The sequence below is a fragment of the Ylistrum balloti genome, unplaced genomic scaffold (assembly GCF_031769215.1).
Source record: "Ylistrum balloti isolate Yb309-2 unplaced genomic scaffold, AGI_CSIRO_Ybal_v1 Utg370812, whole genome shotgun sequence".
In the NCBI taxonomy this organism is placed as follows: Eukaryota; Metazoa; Mollusca; class Bivalvia; order Pectinida; family Pectinidae; genus Ylistrum; species Ylistrum balloti.
Genome location: NW_026782470.1, coordinates 88,885 through 109,580, shown reverse-complemented (window position 1 = coordinate 109,580; position 20,696 = coordinate 88,885). Strand labels below are relative to the sequence as shown.

General features: G+C 38.1%; 1 protein-coding gene and 1 pseudogene across 1 annotated transcript; both read right to left on the bottom strand.

The window, feature by feature from the left end:
• Positions 1 to 6,449: 6,449 nt before the first annotated feature.
• LOC132558691 (2-amino-1-hydroxyethylphosphonate dioxygenase (glycine-forming)-like) lies at positions 6,450 to 7,801 on the bottom strand (annotated as a pseudogene).
• A 2,128-nt stretch (positions 7,802 to 9,929) lies between these two features.
• LOC132558700 (2-amino-1-hydroxyethylphosphonate dioxygenase (glycine-forming)-like) lies at positions 9,930 to 11,641 on the bottom strand. The gene is made up of 3 exons (XM_060223295.1): positions 11,467 to 11,641; positions 10,507 to 10,732; positions 9,930 to 10,154 (listed from the first exon to the last, which is right to left on the bottom strand). Exons 1-3 carry the CDS (start codon positions 11,608 to 11,610, stop codon positions 9,946 to 9,948), a joined length of 579 nt encoding a protein of 192 aa, XP_060079278.1. The 5' UTR covers positions 11,611 to 11,641; the 3' UTR covers positions 9,930 to 9,945.
• Between the last annotated feature and the right edge of the window lie 9,055 nt (positions 11,642 to 20,696).

Here is a 20,696-nt window from a genome sequence, read left to right as displayed (position 1 = left end):
TACACACCGACAACGCATGACTAACCAATACACACTGACAACACACTGCTAACCAATACACGTCGACAACACACTGCTAACCAATACACACCGACAACGCATGACTAACCAATACACACCGACAATACACTGCTAACCAACACACACCGACAACACGCTGCTAACCAATACACGCCGACAACTTACTGCTAACCAATACATACCGACAACACACTGCTAACCAATACACACCGACAACACACTGCTAACCAATTCACACTGACAGCACTTTGCTAACCAATACACACCGACAATACACCCTGCTAACCAATACACACCGACAACACACTGCTAACCAATACACACCGACAACACACTGCTAACCAATACACACCGACAACACACTGCTAACCAATACACACCGACAACACCAACCAATACACACCGACAACACACTGCTAACCAATACACACCGACAACACACTGCTAACTAATACACACCGACAACGCATGACTAACCAATACACACCGACAACACACTGCTAACCAATAAACGTCGACAACACACTGCTAACCAATACACACCGACAACACGCTGCTAACCAATACACGCCGACAACATACTGCTAACCAATACATACCGACAACACACTGCTTACCAATACACACCGACAACATACTGCTAACCAATACACACCGACAACACACTGCTGACCAATACACACCGACAACACACTGCCAACCAATTCACAACGACAACACACTACTCGACAAAAACTTACAGCTCGCTGTTGAACATTACATACTGACAACACACTGATCAGCATAACTAACAGACAACCCCTTGCTAAGTATTACATGCTGGCAACACACTGCTTAGCAATACAAACTGCTTGAGCGATACACACTGACAACAAATTGCTCGCAAAAAGCTAGCCGACAACACACTGCTACTAGGCGATACAAACTGACAACACACTACTTGATGACACACACTGACAACACACTACTTGATGACACACACTGACAACACATCGCTAGGCGATACAAACTGACAACACTCCGCTAGTCGATACAAACTGACAACACTCCGCTAGAGAATAAACTTTTAAAAGACATATTTCTCTATGTGAAACAAATACTTACTGATGAAGCGTGTGTATTCCAGGTAACAGGTGATAATTCTGCGAGGTAGAAAACAGAAAACGTGAGACATCGGTTTCTGCTCAGGAACTGATTGATTAGATGTCATCGACACGCTGCCCTTAACTAGATAATTTTAAATGACACGCTTCACATACCGCGTAGAACATGGCCCCACCAGACAAGTCAAACGAACAAAATAAAACACGCAGAACAGTTTACCTGGCATATTTAGAATGAATCGCTGTAAAAATATTTAATAAGCGAGTTGTAGCGGTGGGTTTAAGGCCATAGATTTGTAGTAACGACCGCAGTAGGATCTAGAAGATAAGACTGCCGTAGTTCTCCGTACATGGACCATTAATTTCCAACACATACACTTATTTCATAAACCTATGTCCATCGTAGTAAAGATATCTCCGTGGGATATTTGTCAGACCGCAGATCGTTTCATCGAAATCCTGTTCTGCTTCCATATCAATATATATCGCCAGTGGATCTCTTCAACAGAAAGCTGAGCACGATGCTTGCTGTTGAGTAATCACAAATACTATATCATTAACACGGCGAAAATACAATAGAGCTAATTATACTGTAATTAGAAACCCGTTCCGACGGTCGATACCATATAAGGTATGAACTAAGGAGTATTGTCAGGGTACACTATGGAACAGGACTCTTAACAAAAGATTCAGTCATATACATCATCCACATTATAACGTCTAGTGCTATACATCATCCACATTATACCGTCTAGTGCCATACATCACCCACATTATACCGTCTAGTGCCATACATCACCCACATTATAACGTCTAGTGCCATACATCATCCACATTATACCGTCTAGTGCCATACATCACCCACATTATACCGTCTAGTGCCATACATCACCCACATTATAACGTCTAGTGTCATACATCAGTGTCATACATCATCCACATTATAACGTCTAGTGCCATACACCACCCACATTATACCGTCTAGTGCCATACATCACCCACATTATAACGTCTAGTGCCATACATCATCCACAGTATAACGTCTAGTGCCATACATCACCCACATTATACCGTCTAGTGCTATACATCACCCACATTATAACGTCTATTGCCATACATCACCCACATTATACCGTCTAGTGCCATACATCACCCACATTATAATGTCTAGTGCCATACATCATCCACATTATACCGTCTAGTGCTATACATCATCCACATTTTACCGTCTAGTGCCATACATCACCCACATTATACCGTCTAGTGCTATACATCACCCACATTATACCGTCTAGTGATATACATCATCCACATTATACCGTCTAGTGCTATACATCATCCACATTATACCGTCTAGTGTCATACATCACTCACAGTACATTATCAATATGTGATATGGTCATTCTACATAAAAAGGTGATGCTACCTATTGTAAGTAGCGTCAAAACGCATGCAAGGTGTTTTTCATACTTAAAGTTATCCCATCTGTAGCAACAATGGGCTCACCCTGTGAAGTTTGTTCAGTAATAACATCTTCCACCCCCTTGCGGGTGAGATATGGTGATCTCAACACTTAGAGAAAGATTATTAAGTTAGCAAACACAATGCACGCCTCGTGTTTGCCAACTTAAAATCTTTCCCTAAGGGTTAAAATACCTAACCATATCTCGCCCTCAAGGGGATGAAGGATTGCTCTTCTCTTAGAATTTAGGGCTTCTATAAATATGACGTTGTTGTTATCTCATTGTTAAGCTATATCGGCGTGACATTGTTGAAATGTTATCGTGACGTCAATGTTGCTGTGACGTCATACAATCGAACTGCAAGGGAATCCCACGTCTTCCCCTAAGGTAAGATAGGAATATTCTACCTCACTAAATTTGTAGGTATAACCATCCGAGGTAATACAATTCCTGGTCCCAACTAGGTTCGAGACGGAGGGGGGGGGGGAGAATTCCCATGTCAGGAAAAGGATCAGTAACAACGCAATGAGGTGACGTTAACAATTCAATGACACTACCGTAGCTATGACGTCACGTCAACGATGCGAAAGAGTGGTACAGTTACACACAAACCTAATAAGGTCAGTATGGTAAACGAATATACTTTCTCGTACTTCTAACGGACTATCCAGTGATAGATATCTGCCTGGTGCCTATCCCTGACATTTAGCTCAAACTATCGTCATGAATATAATGACGTCACATCTAATAATTTTTCTGGCATTTAGGTTTTTATAATCGGACATCTATTACCGGTATACATTAGAGATAGATTTATATCAGTAGAGTTGTGACATTCTGTAACATCACATTCATACAGGTAATATACTATATTGATATAATCACTATATAGACATGATACTAAGATGTATATTTCGTTTGAAGATGCTGTTGGATTTTGTTTCTGTATTTTAAGTGTTAAGATGAATGTTTGAAATATCATCCTGTAATATAAAAGATAATAGGTCCGATTATCTGATCGTAACATCTAAGACAATTTGACTACACATGAAATGCTGTCTCGCGGTACGATTTGCCTCCCTTTAATAGAAATTATTTGGGATGTTTTCTTTAGCGGACTCGCCTCCGTCGCATTGTCTTTCCTTGAAATGTGACTCCCTGTACAGAACAGATACATCATATCTACCATGAGCTTTTCAGTCATGAACATCTATAACACGATACATTATATACTTACATCAGTAGCGTTTATTGATACAAACAACATTGTTTAGAATTATGTATTGGAAATGTACAATAATATGGTACCTTCTTTCACCTTCAGAAATTTTAAGTTTAGATAGTATGACATATATGGTAAAGTATGTTCTGTTCTCAAAGAATAAATTGCAAACAGGTAAAGATAATAATTATAATCCGATAGATTATTTATGGCAATCTAAATAATATATTGTATAATATATACACGTATTTATCTTTCAATTACTTCATATTTCAACTTTGAAATGTCATATGACAACAGTCTTAAGTTGTATCTTTTTGTCTACTGACAAATGATGAACAGATACTGTATACCTATCAATGCTTTTGTTGAACAATATGCTGTTTCTTCTCAAAAGGAAAAAACATAAATAAATCTGCTACGAATTCTTGACAAATTCTGTTGAAGTAGCACCGTGTACAGATTTTTATTGACATATATCATTTCGTAATGGGCTTGATCTGAATTCGGTTTCCACCATTTACTCCAAGCTTCCTACCGTTCTCGTACAGCATGCGGCTTCCACACGACACCGTCCGCACAACATCCCAGCAGATTGTTCACGTAACAGTTTCTTGAAAGTAGTTCACATTCATGTTTCCCTCGATAATCTACACACAAGTTCCCGCCACCACGCGCGCAACAGCAGACGTCATCGCCTGACACAGAGCACGAGTGGGCAAGCTCGTCTACAAGCAGTCGTCTACATTTGACGTCATCAACAATCTCGTCTGTTGGGTTAGCAGTTACAATCAGGACCGCTGCCGACGATGTCTCTAGGTAATTCAACATGGCGATGGCGACCAAGAATGTAGTGTATGCCGAATTCATTCTGAAATCTAAAAAAAAATGTTTCGTCGTATCCCGGAATACGAGTTATGTTCACATAAAGAAATGGTAAAGAAAAGAAATCTTAAAAAAAAAAAAAAAAAAAGCGGTAGTGTTAATTTTTCATAACATTATGGTTGTCATTTCCACTAGTTTTCCTAACTAAAATGATTTTTTTTCTCATATGTAAGTAACTGCTACACGACATAGATTCTTCTTGCGGTAACATTCGAAAAAGATGTGTTAAGGACCCTGTACCTTTACTAGAACTTCCTCTATCTATACATGCATCCAAACCTTTCCTCCGTCTGTTAGCTACTGAGTACAGTACGTCTCCTTTATCCCTAATTGACATGCCCGGCGGCCACTTTGTCACGCCATCTTCCGGATGTTACATGTACCAGCAATATTTCAAGTTGACATGTTTTATCAATAATTTAGCTTTCGGCTGTTTTCGTAAAAACACATATGTTTTACATTCAATATTCATCAAGAAGCACTTTTTTCGTTGTAAACTATCGAAACAAGATATTTTACATGATTTTGTGCTAACCTTATCAAATAAAGAGCTAATATTTTACCAGTATCGGAAAATACCATTTCTGTATCATAACCCCTCATATCGCATTTGATTGAATGACACTGTCTTGAACCCTGCTATGACACACAACTTACGAATGCAAATATTGCTTACTAAACAACAGTTATGTTTCAGAATAAAAGAATGCAAGACTTTTTCTAACCAGATATTCAGTTTTTGTACCATTAATTCTATAGTAACCAAAGACTGCTAGGCTATGACATAGACCATTGGTTTCTATAGTAACCAAAGACTGCTAGGCTATGACATAGACCATTGGTTTCTATAGTAACCAAAGACTGCTAGGCTATGACATAGACCATTGGTTTCTATAGTAACCAAAGACTGCTAGGCTATGACATAGACCACTGGTTTCTATAGTAACCAATGACTGCTACGTCATCTATAAAGAAAGAGAACAGTTCCAAAAACATTCATGACAGGAACCATACAACATTCCTGTATTAGAAGACACACACGTGAATATAGCATCTCTTAAAACAAATTTAGAATTAGATACAATTAAGGCAAACAATAAACGGATCTGCACTATGCAATTTCATTCTTTTACGACTCGTCAATGATGATAATGGCCTACATTTAAACATATTTGTGTATATTGTGAAGCTTGCCACTATTCATCAACCTCTATCCTCACACGGTGCCATCGGCATTGGTAAACATTGGCCTGAGATCATTCACCGACAGAGTTCAATACCTGACATTCATCATTGGTACCTATCATCCGAACTTCATGCTTCTGGGACTTTTGGTTAATCAGAAGATGTTGAAAGGTTTTAACAAATTTGACACCTGATACTTGACTAAATGTCATTTCTATTCACAAACTTTGTCGAGCTTCACCCTAGCAAGCTACAATCCGAACATCGTGACATTTCGCCATTTTGGTTATTGAGAAGACGGCCTTCAAATGAAAAACATGAAACCATACGGGCAGACCGACGAACGACGCGCCACGGCAACAGCTCACATGACCATTCGGCCCAGGTGAGTTAATAAAATAGGATTCTAATCTTTAACATAGAAACAAGCATCGATAAAACTCGTGAGGCTGACGATACAATAAATAAGTGTGCGATATGCCAGCGGCTTACCATCATAGGTAGATATCGAAAACCAGATACACTAATTAACAGTAACAGAAATATTTCAAATCTTCCGTCCAGGCATATTTATTGGATGTTTCTCAAATACTCCGTGCAAAGCTTTCGATATTTATCTATATTTATAACGTCAACTCTCTTCCCGTCCCCGTCCCAGGTGTATAGGAGAGTCAATAGACACTTATCTGCGATAGCCCATGGACAACGAAGGTTGTCATTCTCCGGAACTGAATTTCTATCTAACATCTCCTAGTTATCTGAAAGTCCAGTACGTGAACTGATTCCTAACCTAACAATCTACCGTTGAAGTCTGAAACTTACTGTTGTAATATTCCTTGTTTTTCCACACCAGATAGCGTTTTGCCTGTATGTGTCCCTGAACTAGGTTACAGACTTTGTCGGAAAAGCCAAGCTCGCGCAGGAACTGGCCTCCAAGGACAAAATGGTCCTTGGCCCCAAGATTGGTACCGGATGTTACCATCTTCTCAAGTCCCTTCTCCATTCCTATCAGGTGACCGACATCATGGAAGAAGGCTGCCAGTACTACCTTTTAAATATATTTGAACGTATTCTGAACTTACTGTAAGAAAAGTATTTAGTCCATGGATTGAACATATTCCAAATAACGTCCTAAATTATATATATATTATATTTTGACAGATCTCCTATGATATTTTTATTAATAAGTTCAAATATCTAAGAATATCAACCAGGAAATGGGAGTGCGTAATACCATAAGCGACCCCGCAAAAAATGGTGCACGCATCAGAATCTACGAGATATGAGAAGAGAGGTAACTCTTACACGCTGACGTTGATGTTGCGTGATGATTTAGGGGACACAATGTAACGGTTCTATCTTAGATGAATGGATGGACTTTTTTTAGTTACTCACATTTTCTCCGAATGATGCCACAGAACCACCTAAACTGGTGAAAGTCATGACTTGTGCCCCCGGTTTTGAAGGACTTTTATGTACTTTGTTACGCGGACATTGTATCCTCAGATTCAAATACAGCGGGGGATTGCGGAATGTGGCGATGTACACATACCAAACAGAATAACATAATAGGACCCAGATTGTAAAGATGTAAAGGGGATTTGAATTGTTTATGAAACTGTTTCTCCATGGAATTGTCACTAGACTTATAATACCAGATGTCTTATAATGAGACTGGCGATGCATGCCGCGCAGTCAAGTTGGTAAGTTAATCAATGAAATGTATTTGAAATGAAATTACGGATGAGTTAAGCAACGATCTTAAAGTCTATGTTTACCTCAGCAGGTTGACCATCTTGTTCTGCTAGTACGGCACACTGAGTCATGTGTTCAACCAAACTGACCGGCTCACCAATATAGTGACCACTGCCACGACGCTCATACAGAAAGAAAACTGCATTCACTCTGTCATCCACATCCATTCCTCAACGTCACGACCAAAGTTGGGGAAGTCAACGAGATGAAAAAAAAAAGTTGCTTTCAGTCCTTAAAGGGTATGGAGGTGTCCTCGAAACTGTATCGCACACGTCGTACAATAAATAATTAAAATGTTTAAGCACAGTCACACTGTGCGGCTAACACAAATGTCAGTCGAGTGTGATATGTCTTTAGACCAAGGCCTTTTGGTTATTCTCTAAATGTGTTTTCACGTTGTGAGCTTAACAACTTGTCAGTATAAACGTTCACCGTGAAAAATTAAATATTCAAACAAACATTTAAATAACGTGTTTACATCTTTATAATATCAAAAGTGGGAATTGTGTAGATGTTAATGAATTAGATGTGTGGAAAATTTATATATCTGAACGGGATGACAGGTAAAAAAAACGATCACAGATTGTCAAGGTAACTAGTTCTGTATAGTGAACTGGTATCAACAACAAGTAGGAGGCTTACGTCAGCTCTACAGATATCAGTATTTTTTCTCAATACTGTTATCGGTGTTTTTCTGGTACGTCGAGGATTTCGTGAACATCGAAAAGCTAACAGTGTTCAGGGAGAAGTTGAACAATGATTGATATATCTATATACATATGTGTGTGTGTGTGTGTGTGTGTGTGTGTGTGTGTGTACACGAAAACAAGTAACATCGTTATCATTCAACATCGAGGAGACGAAAACATCGTATGAATGAAGAGGATATCGAGGCAAATAAAACCAGATGTTCCAGAAGAGAATGCGTTATCTGTTTCCACACTCAACATATAAAGCTTAGTCAATTCCAAACACATTTGATGTCACACATAAAGAAATAGAACATTTCAAAATGAATTCATAATGGAAATCATACAACAGTCCTATGGTTATAAAAAAGGTACACTAATGAAGAGTACCTTAAAATAGATCTAAATACAATAGAACCAAACAATGAATGGAACTGCACCTTGCAGCTGTTCCGTCGTTCAGGAACTCGTCAGTAATGATAAGGACCAAAAATTCGAATCCTCGAAAGGAACCGAGGAAAATTGAAAGTGATTAAAGGCGATGTCATAATTAAGATAGGAAGAGGCAATAGCCCCATAATTCATTACAATTTTCATATATCTGACAATTTAAGAACATCAAGTATATATGTATATTGTAAAGCGTGAAACTATTCACCAACCCCGTCAAACGGAGCTGATTTTTAAAAAACTTATTTGTATCAGTAGTGCTTTTAAGGTAAAAGGTCTAATGAGCCTGCATCGCTCACCTGGTATTCAATTTTCATCAAAAGTACAATCAATGTTCACAACAAATACATTAACACGTTCACCATTATCATTCAAAGGGGGTATATCAAATCAATTTTAACCAGCTATGACCGATATTCAGTTTCTCGGAATTTTGGTTTAATAGAAAAAATCTTTTACAGGTTGATCCTAGTGACCTTGAATATGGGTCAAGATCACTTGTTTCGCAAATATCGTCAACTTTCATCTCAGATACCTATCTGCAAATATACTTCTAGATGTTCTGGTAAATCAGAAGTAATGGTTTAAAGTTTAACAAATCCTACCCCTACGAATTTGTGTTACGGCCATTTCTTTTCGCAATCTTTGTCATGGTTTATATTAAGATAACATCAGCCAAATACCATGCTTCTGGGCTTTCTGGTTAGTCAAAAGAAGTTGTTAAAATATTGTATCTCATTTTACCTCTGATCTTGAATATAGGTCAAGGTCAGTTCTTTTCGCAAAATTTGTTGGGTTTAACCTCAGAAAATATCTGCCAAAACTCATGCTTCTTGGCTTTTTGGTTGACCAGGAAATTTAAAGATTGAAGAAATTTGAACCCTGTGATGTTGAATGTAGATATATGTTATTTAATTCGCAAACTTTGCCGGGATTTATGCTAGGACCTCATCAGCAATATACGATATACAATATCCTTCGGCCCAGATGAGCTAATAAAACGGGATTTTAATCTTCGACAAAGAAACAAGCATCGATAAAACTCGTGATGCTCACGATACAATAGATAAGTGTGCGATATGCCAGCAGCTTACCATCATATGTAGATATCGAAACCCAGATACACTAATTAACGGTAATAAAAATATTTCAAATCTTTCGTCAAGGCATATTTATTGAATATTCCTCAAATATTCCGTGCAAAGCTTTCGATATTTATCTATATGTACATTTGAAACATCAACACTCTTTCCCTTCTCGTCCCAGGTACGCATGCGTAAGATAATATCAAACAGTGGATTGTTCTCGAAAGCTCTGGCTTCCTCGTCACTCATCCGTCCCCCCTGGTGCTCAAGCGTCAGTCTACTGGCAGGACTCAAATCTGAATGGAAAGAGATATGATGTACTACGCACAAACATATCTTAATACAAAATAAGTACCACGAAAATAAAGTTATCAACTTCACTACTAGTTGTTAGAAATCTGGCTTTACACTAGAAGATGCAACCTGGAAGACTTCGATGACGAATGGTTGTAGAATTAAGACCTGTATTGGATAGCTAGGCAGTGTATAGTGTCCCAGTGTCTATACAATAGTCCATGGACAACGAAGGTTGTCATTCTCAGGAACTGAATTTCTATCTAACATCTCCTAGTTATCTGAAACTTAATTTTGCTAGGTACGTGAAATAATCACTTACCTAACAATCTACCGTTGAAGTCTGAAACTTACTGTTGTAATATTCCTTGTTTTTCCACACCAGATAGCGTTTTGCCTGTACGTGTCCCTGAACTAGGTTACAGACTTTGTCGGGAAAGCCAAGCTCGCGCAGGAACTGGCCTCCAAGGACATCATGGTCCTTGGCCCCAAGATTGGTACCGGATGTTACCATCTTCTCAAGTCCCTTCTCCATTCCTATCAGGTGACCGACATCATGGAAGAAGGCTGCCAGTACTACCTTTTAAATATATTTGAACGTATTCTAAACTTACTGTTAGAAAAGTATTTAGTCCATGGATTGAACATATTCCAAATAACGTCCTAAATTATATCTATCTATCTATATATATATATATATTATATTTTGACAGATCTCCTATGATATTTTTATTAATAAGTTCAAATATCTAAGAATATCAACAAGGAAATGGGAGTGCGTAATACCGTAAGCGACCCCGCAAAAAATGGTGCACGCATCAGAATCTACGAGACATGAGAAGAGAGGTAACTCTTACATTTACACGCTGACGTTGATGTTGCGTGATGATTTAGGGGACACAATGTAACGGTTCTATCTTAGATGAATGGATGGACTTTTTTTTAGTTACTCACATTTTCTCCGAATGATGCCACAGAACCACCTAAACTGGTGAAAGTCATGACTTGTGCCCCCTGGTTTTGAAGGACTTTTATGTACTTTGTTACGCGGACATTGTATCCCCAGATTCAAATACAGCGGGGGATACCAAACAGAATAACATAATAGGACCCAGATTGTAAAGATGTAGAGGGGATTTGAATTGCTTATGAAAATGTTTCTCCATGGAATTGTCACTAGACTTATAATACCAGATGTCTTATAATGAGACTGGCGATGCATGCTGCGCAGTCAAGTTGGTAAGTTAATCAATGAAATGTATTTGAAATGAAATTATGGATGAGTTAAGCAACGATCTTAAAGTCTATGTTTACCTCTGCAGGTTGACCATCTTGTTCTGCTAGTATGGCACACTGAGTCATGTGTTCAACCAAACTGACTGGCTCACCGATATAGTCACCACTGCCATGACGCTCATACAGAAAGAAAACTGCATTCACTCTGTCATCAACATCCATTCTTCTCCGACCAAGATTCAGGAGATCAGCGAGACAAAAAAACTGATTTCAGTCCGGAAAAGGGCTATGGAGGTGTCCCTGAAACTGTACCGGAAACGTCATACTACAGATTAAAAATAATCAGGACAGGAACTCTGCACCTACGACAGATGTTTGTCCTGCACATTTTATTTTCTAGATCAAGGTCCTTTGATTATTTTCTAGATGTGTTATCAAGTTGTTAACTTCGCAACTTGTCAGTATAAACGCTTATCTTGAAAACAAGCATTAAGATTCAGTGTCTACATCATTATCGTATGTGGTAAATTGTGTGGATTTAAGTTAATTTGAAGCAGAGAAAATGGGATAACAGATTAACGACCACGGCTTGTCAAGATAACTAGTTCTGCGGATATCAGGTTTCTTTTACAGTATTGTTATCTTTGTTTTTTCTGGTACGTCGAGGATATCTTGAATATCGGAAAACTAAGAGTGTTCATGGAGAAGTTGAACAATGTAATAAACATTAGAAATACGCAGTAACAGATGTGATGTCTGCGTTTCTCGTTACCGCCGCGGGTTTAAAGAGTTTTGGTGCAGGGGCCTGGAAGGGTTATTTACTTTTTTGCGTGTGGTTTTTTTATACGTTTGTGTTCTATGCTGTTATCTCTACTACGTGTAGGTAATTTGAAACATGACCGCATGTAGCGAGAAATTGTAGAAATACAACTATCATTCATAAATTTTCTTTTATGAAATGTCTCACATTTTACCAATCAGAACACTGCATGTTCATTACTGCAATAGCGACTCTCGGTCTCTCATTATTACTGTACATGTTCATGTACGTATAGGGTCGCGACCACTGAGTTCTCGTCGGAATTTTTCACATTTTTTTCGTTCTTTTTTCAAATATGGTGAAACTGACAACGTTAAAAATCGACATGAACAGTGTTTAGTTCATTTCAAATTTTGAGAAACATTTGTTTATTAATTTTGTTAAATTTCACGAAATATCGACAGATATTACAACTGCCGACTCTTGCGATTTGCCGACATCAATAGGGACACTAATCTTGATTTCAAAACATAAGAGGATTGCGCGGGAAACAAAATCGAGTTTCTCTTACAAAGTGATTTCTGTGCTGTTTCAGGTAACTGATAATGTACTGAATTTCAATACCGTTTTCGAACTCCTGGGAATGAAACAAAACCGCATGAAGTGGTGTTGTCGGCGTGATTCGAGTGAAAATATGTGATAGACTGGATTATTACGGACTACAAAAGTATAAGACAAACACATAGTTAAAATGAAAGGATATTGTTATCAATGTTGATAAATAGATTGAAAAGAAAGAGAGAGAAAAAAAAAGCAACATCTAATACTTGAGATTTTGAGCATGGTCTCTCCGAGGTTTGGGTTGGTATACCAGTACATTGTGTTTTTATATTCGTTTCCATTCCATGTTAGTGAAATTTGCTAGAAAATATTTCATATAATCCAATCCTCAAGCACAGGATTCAGCCAATGGTCGTTACAATAAACAGTTGATATGTCTATCAGATATTCCTGATATTTAGATATTGTTAGGCCGAGTTTCCCCTGTATGTTACACAAGACAGACTTTTTTCACAGACATGTCTAATATAGGAACCAGAGAAAACCCTAACTTATGCAGGCCTTAATAATACACTTGGTTGGGAGTTACAATGTTTGATAATTTAAAACTAAATAAATGAATAAATACTCCATATATAATGAATGGCACTAGATATATAACTGTTCCACATGACTCGGTGACCTTTATAATTAAATCAGAGGAATTTCTCGTCATCATCTTTCTCAATGCTTTTATGCAGTCCATTCAAGCGTTTTTGATGGGGTTTTTCTTGCCGTCTTTATCCTTCACTTTCCTTGGATTCTTTATTCTCATCTAGCTGTTTAGCAATGTTCTCCAGAACAGTATATTTACATCTATAGTTATGTGTTTCATTTCGAAGAGAAAATGTTCAGTCTATCCAGTCTGTGTTGTTTGATGGCAATAAAATGTTTCATTAAACGAAATCTTTCGAATACTTTTACAGTAATTAGTAGAAATTTCGACTCTTGTCTTTATCCTGTAATAAGCTCGTTAAAAAGCTGTATTAATTAAATATTTATAAACTTAAAGACGTGTACATGAAAAAGAAGCTCTTCATTTTCTCTTTCCAAATTTAACAATTTTTTCAACGCTTCTTTTTCGTTGACAATGCATATATAGATAGTTTTCAAGAAGAATATCACAAACGTATTAATCTTATACCATTTTTATTTACTATACGCCAATTCTTATCCCTTTTCGAACACTGAAAGGTCACCGGCTCCGAAAATTAAAAAAAAAAGGAAATTGCGCGAAATCGTTAGATAATATCTAATACAAAGAAATCCGTCAATTGCACGATAGATCTAGAGCACTTTTTTACCTGTCAATACTCGATGAAAATAAGATATTTAGTTATTTCCCGTTTATTTATTATCTGTATTTTATTGGTTTAAGGGGCATTGGCCTAAACAGTCAGTACATATCACTATGTGCTGCTATACTATCACTATGTGCTGCTATACTATCACTATGTGCTGCTATACTGTCACTATTTGCCGCTATACTGTCACTATGTACCCCTATACTATCACTATGTGCTGCTATACTATCACTATGTGCTGCTATACTATCACTATGTGCTGCTATACTGTCACTATGTGCTGCTATACTGTCACTATGTGCTGCTATACTATCACTATGTACTGCTATACTGTCACTATGTGCTGCTATACTATCACTATGTGCTGCTATACTGTCACTATGTGCTGCTATACAATCACTATGTACCGCTATACTATCACTATGTATCGCTATACTATCACTATGAACCCCTATACTACCATTATGTATCGCTATACTATCACTATGTACCGCTATACTATCACTATGTACCGCTATATTACCACTATTTACCCCTATACTATCACTTTGTACCGCTACACTATCACTATGTACCGCTATATTACCACTATTTACCCCTATACTATCACTATGTACCGCTATACTATCACCATGTGCTGCTAAACTACCACTATGTACCGCTATACTATCACTATGTACCGCTATATTACCACTATTTACCCCTATACTATCACTATGTACCGCTATACTACCACTATGTACCCCTATACTACCACTATGTACCGCTATACTACCACTATGTACCGCTATACTATCAATATGTACAGCTATACTATCACTATGGACCCCTATACTATCACTATGAACCCCTATACTACCACTATGTACCGCTATACTACCACTATGTACCGCTATACTATCAATATGTACAGCTATACTATCACTATGGACCCCTATACTATCACTATGTACCGCTATACTACCACTATGTACCCCTATACTACCACTATGTACCGCTATACTACCACTATATACCGCTATACTATCAATATGTACATCTATACTATCACTATGGACCCCTATACTATCACTATGAACCCCTATACTACCACTATGTACCGCTATACTACCACTATGTACCGCTATACTATCACTGTATATATATAGGCATTGATGCATTATGCCTACCCTGTCGTGTTGTTATGTGAGAAAACTGTACATGTACGAGTTAAACTGACCTGACTTGTCTATCCAATGAATGGTGACACCTAATAACAGACAAACAGCGATGACGAAAAAAATGGCCGCCTGTCAACTGTACACATTACAACGGGGTTAGTTGTGCATTATGTAAAGTCTTAGTTACAGTATTTACTAATGCACTGATAAACTACCAAGGCAATTAAATACAATACTTTACGAAAGTGTACAGTCGATTAGATCAGAAGAAATTACTATGAATAGGGATGTGTCCGTGTGTGTGTTTATGTCATGATGCACAATTCATTTCCATCAATTATGCATCATTCTACATAACATCCTTTCAAAACTAGCTACCCTTACAGATCGAAGTAATCAGTATGGCCACTTACTGTTTCGTGTAAAATTCAACATCTGCTGGTCCAGTCTTAGGATGAAAAACCCTATCGATTGATGTAGCTCATTTGTTCAGGTACACGTGTGCACTACGTGTGTAGGCTGTTTATTGCACCTGAATAATAAATAACTTCAGGGTTACGTGAACAGTCAACCCTGAAAGAGGTAGCGATAAATATGTACACTATTATCAAGTAGATATAGAACACCTTGGGAGAGACGGAATCTTCTTTTATTATCGATGGAACGGTCAGGTTTCTAACCTGTAGTTTACGAGTGATTGTCCTGGGATAGGTAATGTTATATATTTCATCTTGAGTTATTTTTGCCAAGTGATGTTCGATGATCCTATCAGAAAATTCTTTGTGATCTTTACCGGGCATATTATATGCCGACGGGTTTGCGAGGTGAACAAAATGCCTTTTCAAGCGTTGAAGTTTTGATCTTTCCAGCCTGTTTTACTACAGTAAATGTTTTTTCTCTTGTTGTACGAATTTAGAGGCCATACGAAAATGTTGTGATTCATGTATCACTAATAGGTTTAACATATAACACATAAACAGTCGTGAAGTCAAAAGAAATCGAAGTCAGCAGAAGTGATTAATTCATTTAAAGGGCTTTAATGTCGCATCAAAATAAAAGACATGTTTTTAAGTTACTCTTGACTGGTGACAAAAACTCCCGGCTCTGCAGTGGTTCTGGCTTTAGTTACTATCAAAGATCGTAAGAGTGGACACGCTTGAAGGGAACACCTTGTCATATTCTCTTTTTCAAGAGCATCCGTGTACTGATGATGGTGGGCTGTTCAAATCGCCCTTCATCCGTGGTTCGTACTGGATGGATCTTCTCGCATTTCGCATTAAGTTTCCCCTTTGTCTCTAGCTGTGCCCGTTTGATTTTGGGACTGATCAGAAAAACTGCTATTTCTTGAGATTGTACAAAAGACATACAAATGAATAGCACCTTCCCATAATTTAGAGTTAGATAGAGTAGAGCCAAACAATGAATTAAACTGCATCATACAGCTTTTTCGTCCTTCTAGGACTCGTCATTGATCCTAGGGGACTCAAATTTGAAGCCTAGCAGGCGACCAAGGAAAATCAAAAGTGATCAAAAGGAAAGTAAAAAACGACAGGGAGGTGGAGCAGCCCAATTAAAAAAAATAAATTTCGTAATTTTCATACATAAAACATTTTTACAATCGCGTCAAGTACGTGTGTATTTTCTGAACCGTGCCACTATTCGAGTGAATTAAAACGTGGCAAGCAGGTTACGGCAAACCTCGGGATTTCAAAGTTCTTTGCACAGCAAAGTCTTCGTAGCTTTTCTGGATATAAAAAAGGCACTTGACACTGTCTGGCATGATGGTCTCGTGTGTATACAACCTAGGCGTCCATAGTAACATCTTTAACACAATCCATGAATCATACACTTATATGACGAGTGCTGTGGCGTGGCATGGAATGACGTCACATTGGTTTTCCGTCGGATCTGGAGTAAGGCAAAGTGGGGTGTTATCTACATTTATTTATCATATATTCATTAAACGAGCTCCCAGTAAAGCTAGAAAGTTGTAATCACGGTGCGAAGGTCGAGTTGGTAAAAGCGGGAAACCCAACGCTAGCAGACGATATCGCTCTAATCAGCACTTCTCCTCTAACTCTTCAGAGACTTTTGACCATCTGTTACGACTATAGTGTAAAAATGAAATTTGACTTCAATCAATATAAATGCAAAGTAATTGTAATTGGAAACTTTATACCGTGTCAGCAATATACCAGATGGAAGCTTGGGACCGAGAACCTGGAAATTGTCCCCTATTGGTTCACGCGCTACGTGTGGTAAGGGAAGGATGACACTTCATTCCATTATTGGACTTGAGTCCACATCTTGTAATATCAGTTTACTCGTAAAGAAGATAATCATACCTTCGTTTTTTCTACGGTTGTGAACCCTGGGTACAGCTCTGCCAACCGAGTCGCTTCCAACACTATGGCGCCAAACTAATTCCTGGTCTGCCTCGTCGCACAAGCTCCGATATTGCGGAGCCAGAGTTAGGCTTGTTTAGAATATCCGCCGAAACTGACAGGACGAAACTACTTCATTTACAAAAAAGTGATTTTGTTGGATAACTCTACAGTAGCGAACGGATGTTCATTGCACGATTGTATCAATTTTTGGAAGAGCAGCCAGGAAACCCCAGAAAAACGTGTTCGAAAGGATATTTCCTTGCTATCCTGAAAGTGCTTTATAGACTCTCGCTAGTTTCTTACCTGGAAAATTACACACGTCTTTATACACTCCCTTTAAAGTGTAATTGGAAATCCATCGTTAAGTTCGCCATAAGGTCAGTTGAGACATCGGCTTTAAAAGCAAGAATGGAGAATGACCTCGACATTGATATTTTCAGGAATTATCATTCTACATACGAGCCTTATGTAACGTGGTGCGTAGCGGAATCTATATCAGACTTTCGTATAATTTACAAATTATGTTCAGTGTGTCCACTATGATGAAATAACTCATTTGTGCGCGACCTTAGAGCACACCGGTGCACTTCGCACAGACTTTCTCCATGGAACTCTTTATTGAGTTTGGTCCCGATGTGCACAATTCTTGTAGACCAGAAAATAATATCACGTTTACCCTTACTTCTTCCAGTGAAATCTCGGGTTTTCAGTTCCAGGTGGCTCCTTATTGAAACTTTTTCTTAAAGAAGACAGCGCGGTATGTTGTCAGTGCCACGCGCTTTCTTGGAGTACTGAAGCTCAATGAATGTACAGAGACAATACGCGTGCGCGATATAAAACATTTGTATTGCCGTGACTTGCGCTGTCTGGACTACGAGTTTTGTTTTTGTATTGTAATATAATATCTGCTTAAGGAGGCAATCAAGTTTATGATGATGATAATGAGTTACCAAATTGTGGGAAATTGTTGCCAGTGTTTAGATTTTGTAAATATTAAGGATTTTAGGAATGTGATATATGTGTTACATATACTGAAAGGATAAAGAAAGAACTTTAAACCAGAAATTAAGTATGATATCGGGCTTCATTTAAAACGAAATTTTGTATACTTACAGATAAATTAAAGCTTAAAAATTTCCAAAGTCTGTATTTTGTATCTGACAATTGGTTTAGAGGTACTAACGATTAAATTGAATGGACCCATAGGATTTTGAAATTGAAATTGAACTGAGTCATCAATATCTTGTGTGTCCGCCGTTTGCTGTGGTCACGGCCCTTATTCTTCTGGTCATAAGAGTTTATGAGAGCGTTAATCCGTCTTATGGGGATGTTGTCCCAATCTTCAATCAGAGCTCTGGTTAACTGCTCTCGAGGAGCAGGGGGTGGCTGGCGCTTTCGAACCTGTTTATCCAACTGGTCCCAAAGATGCTCGATCGGGGACAAATCAGGACTATATGGCGGCCAATCTAGTGGTTGAATGGGGCCTAGCATTATCCTACTGGAGGGTTGGATTAGGCTGCTGTAAGAAAGGGATAACATGGGATCGGAGGATCTCATCTCTATACTTAGCTGCTGTTAAATTGCCATCAATAACAACCAATTGTGATTTTCACCCGTGTGAGATTCCTCCCCACACCATTACTGAACCGCCCCCAAACCTATCCCTCTCTACAACGCAAGCGTCCGTAAAACGTTCGCCACGATGTCGGTAGACACGTTGACGGCCGTCAGACCGATAAAGACATAATCGAGACTCGTCCGTGAAGAAAACTGGTCTCCACTTCCTCAGTGACGTCGAGCAGGGGTAAGGTGTGGACCTACGTAGGGGCGATGTGCTCTTACACCAACTTCTCGTAATCGATTCCTTACAGTTTTTGAACTTATAGGACGCCCATGATTTCCACGAACATTAAGCGCACTCTCAACGGCAGTAAGGCGCCGATTAAGCACATGAGAGACGACGATATAGCGATCCTGACGTCCTGACCTGGGTCTATCGGCCAATCGCCCAGTTTCCCGAAGACGTCTTACAAGACGTTCTATGGTGGAAACATTAACACCAAAGTGCCTAGCAACCTGATTTTGTAGCTGTACTTGCATCAGCATCTGAATGGCCTGACCCCTCTGAAATTCTATGAGTCGTGCCAGTCTTAAAACGAATCAAATTCTCAATTAATTTTAGGGAAGCAGTTGGTCTGTATAAAGACTAACGAAGAGTGACTTGACCAACGCTGCACGAGACCAGAACAACACGGTGCACGAGATTCTTGTTTTTTCCTTCCTCCATTTACCAGAGCTGCGCACTGTACCGTGACTAAATTTTCGATACATGACAAGGTGTAATATGACCTAATTACTCAATCCACAAAGTTTCACTTTATTTGGAGAACGCATTTTCAAAATATCGGAATAAATATTACCCTGCGTTTCTTTATCCTTTCAGTATATATCATATTGTTGTACATGCAAATCTTCGTCATAATTAGTTTTTTTTCTTTTGTAAAAAGTAACAAAAAACAAAATAAACAAAAATACCTACTTATGTTCATTGGTTTACATAAAAAATATTAATCATACTTACTTATAAATCCTTTTGTGAAAGTAAACAGTTTATAATATGAAATTGTAAGCATAGTTTTGAGTCCTTATATACGTCAGAGAACTGAAGGGATATGCTACCTTATATACAGTGATATATCAAAAGAAAACAAAGATGTATCTGGTTTAACAGTTTTAATATCTGTGGTACATGTTTGCACAGTCTGAATAAGTTATATATATCTTACTGGTATGCGTATGAAAATAACAGTACATGTTTTTGCAAAATGATTAATCATGATTAACAATAGAAAACCAATCCCAGGTATCATAAGGTTACTAATATTTTGGATTTTCTTACAAAAAGATATGTACACTCTTAGAATATTTACAAAAAAAAAACAATTTACATACTCAAGAACAGCTAACTTCTCCATATGTGTGCCAATAAAGAGAAAATCAACTCATTGCACTGTATTATTTAATAAACTTTTTATAAAGTTAACAAAACTCTGACTATCTTTACATACACCTCCCTAAAAAAAGGTGTTCTGCCAGT

Bases quoted from the DNA above. Each gene is read 5' to 3' on its own strand.
- LOC132558700 (XM_060223295.1), bottom strand. From the start codon at position 11,610: ATGGATGTTGATGACAGAGTGAATGCAGTTTTCTTTCTGTATGAGCGT. The intron at 10,733-11,466 runs GTAAACATAGAC...TATATTTAAAAG, and splicing joins AAGATGGTCAACCTGCAGAG to GTAGTACTGGCAGCCTTCTT. The intron at 10,155-10,506 runs GTAAGTTTCAGA...CTTTCCATTCAG, and splicing joins AAACAAGGAATATTACAACA to ATTTGAGTCCTGCCAGTAGA.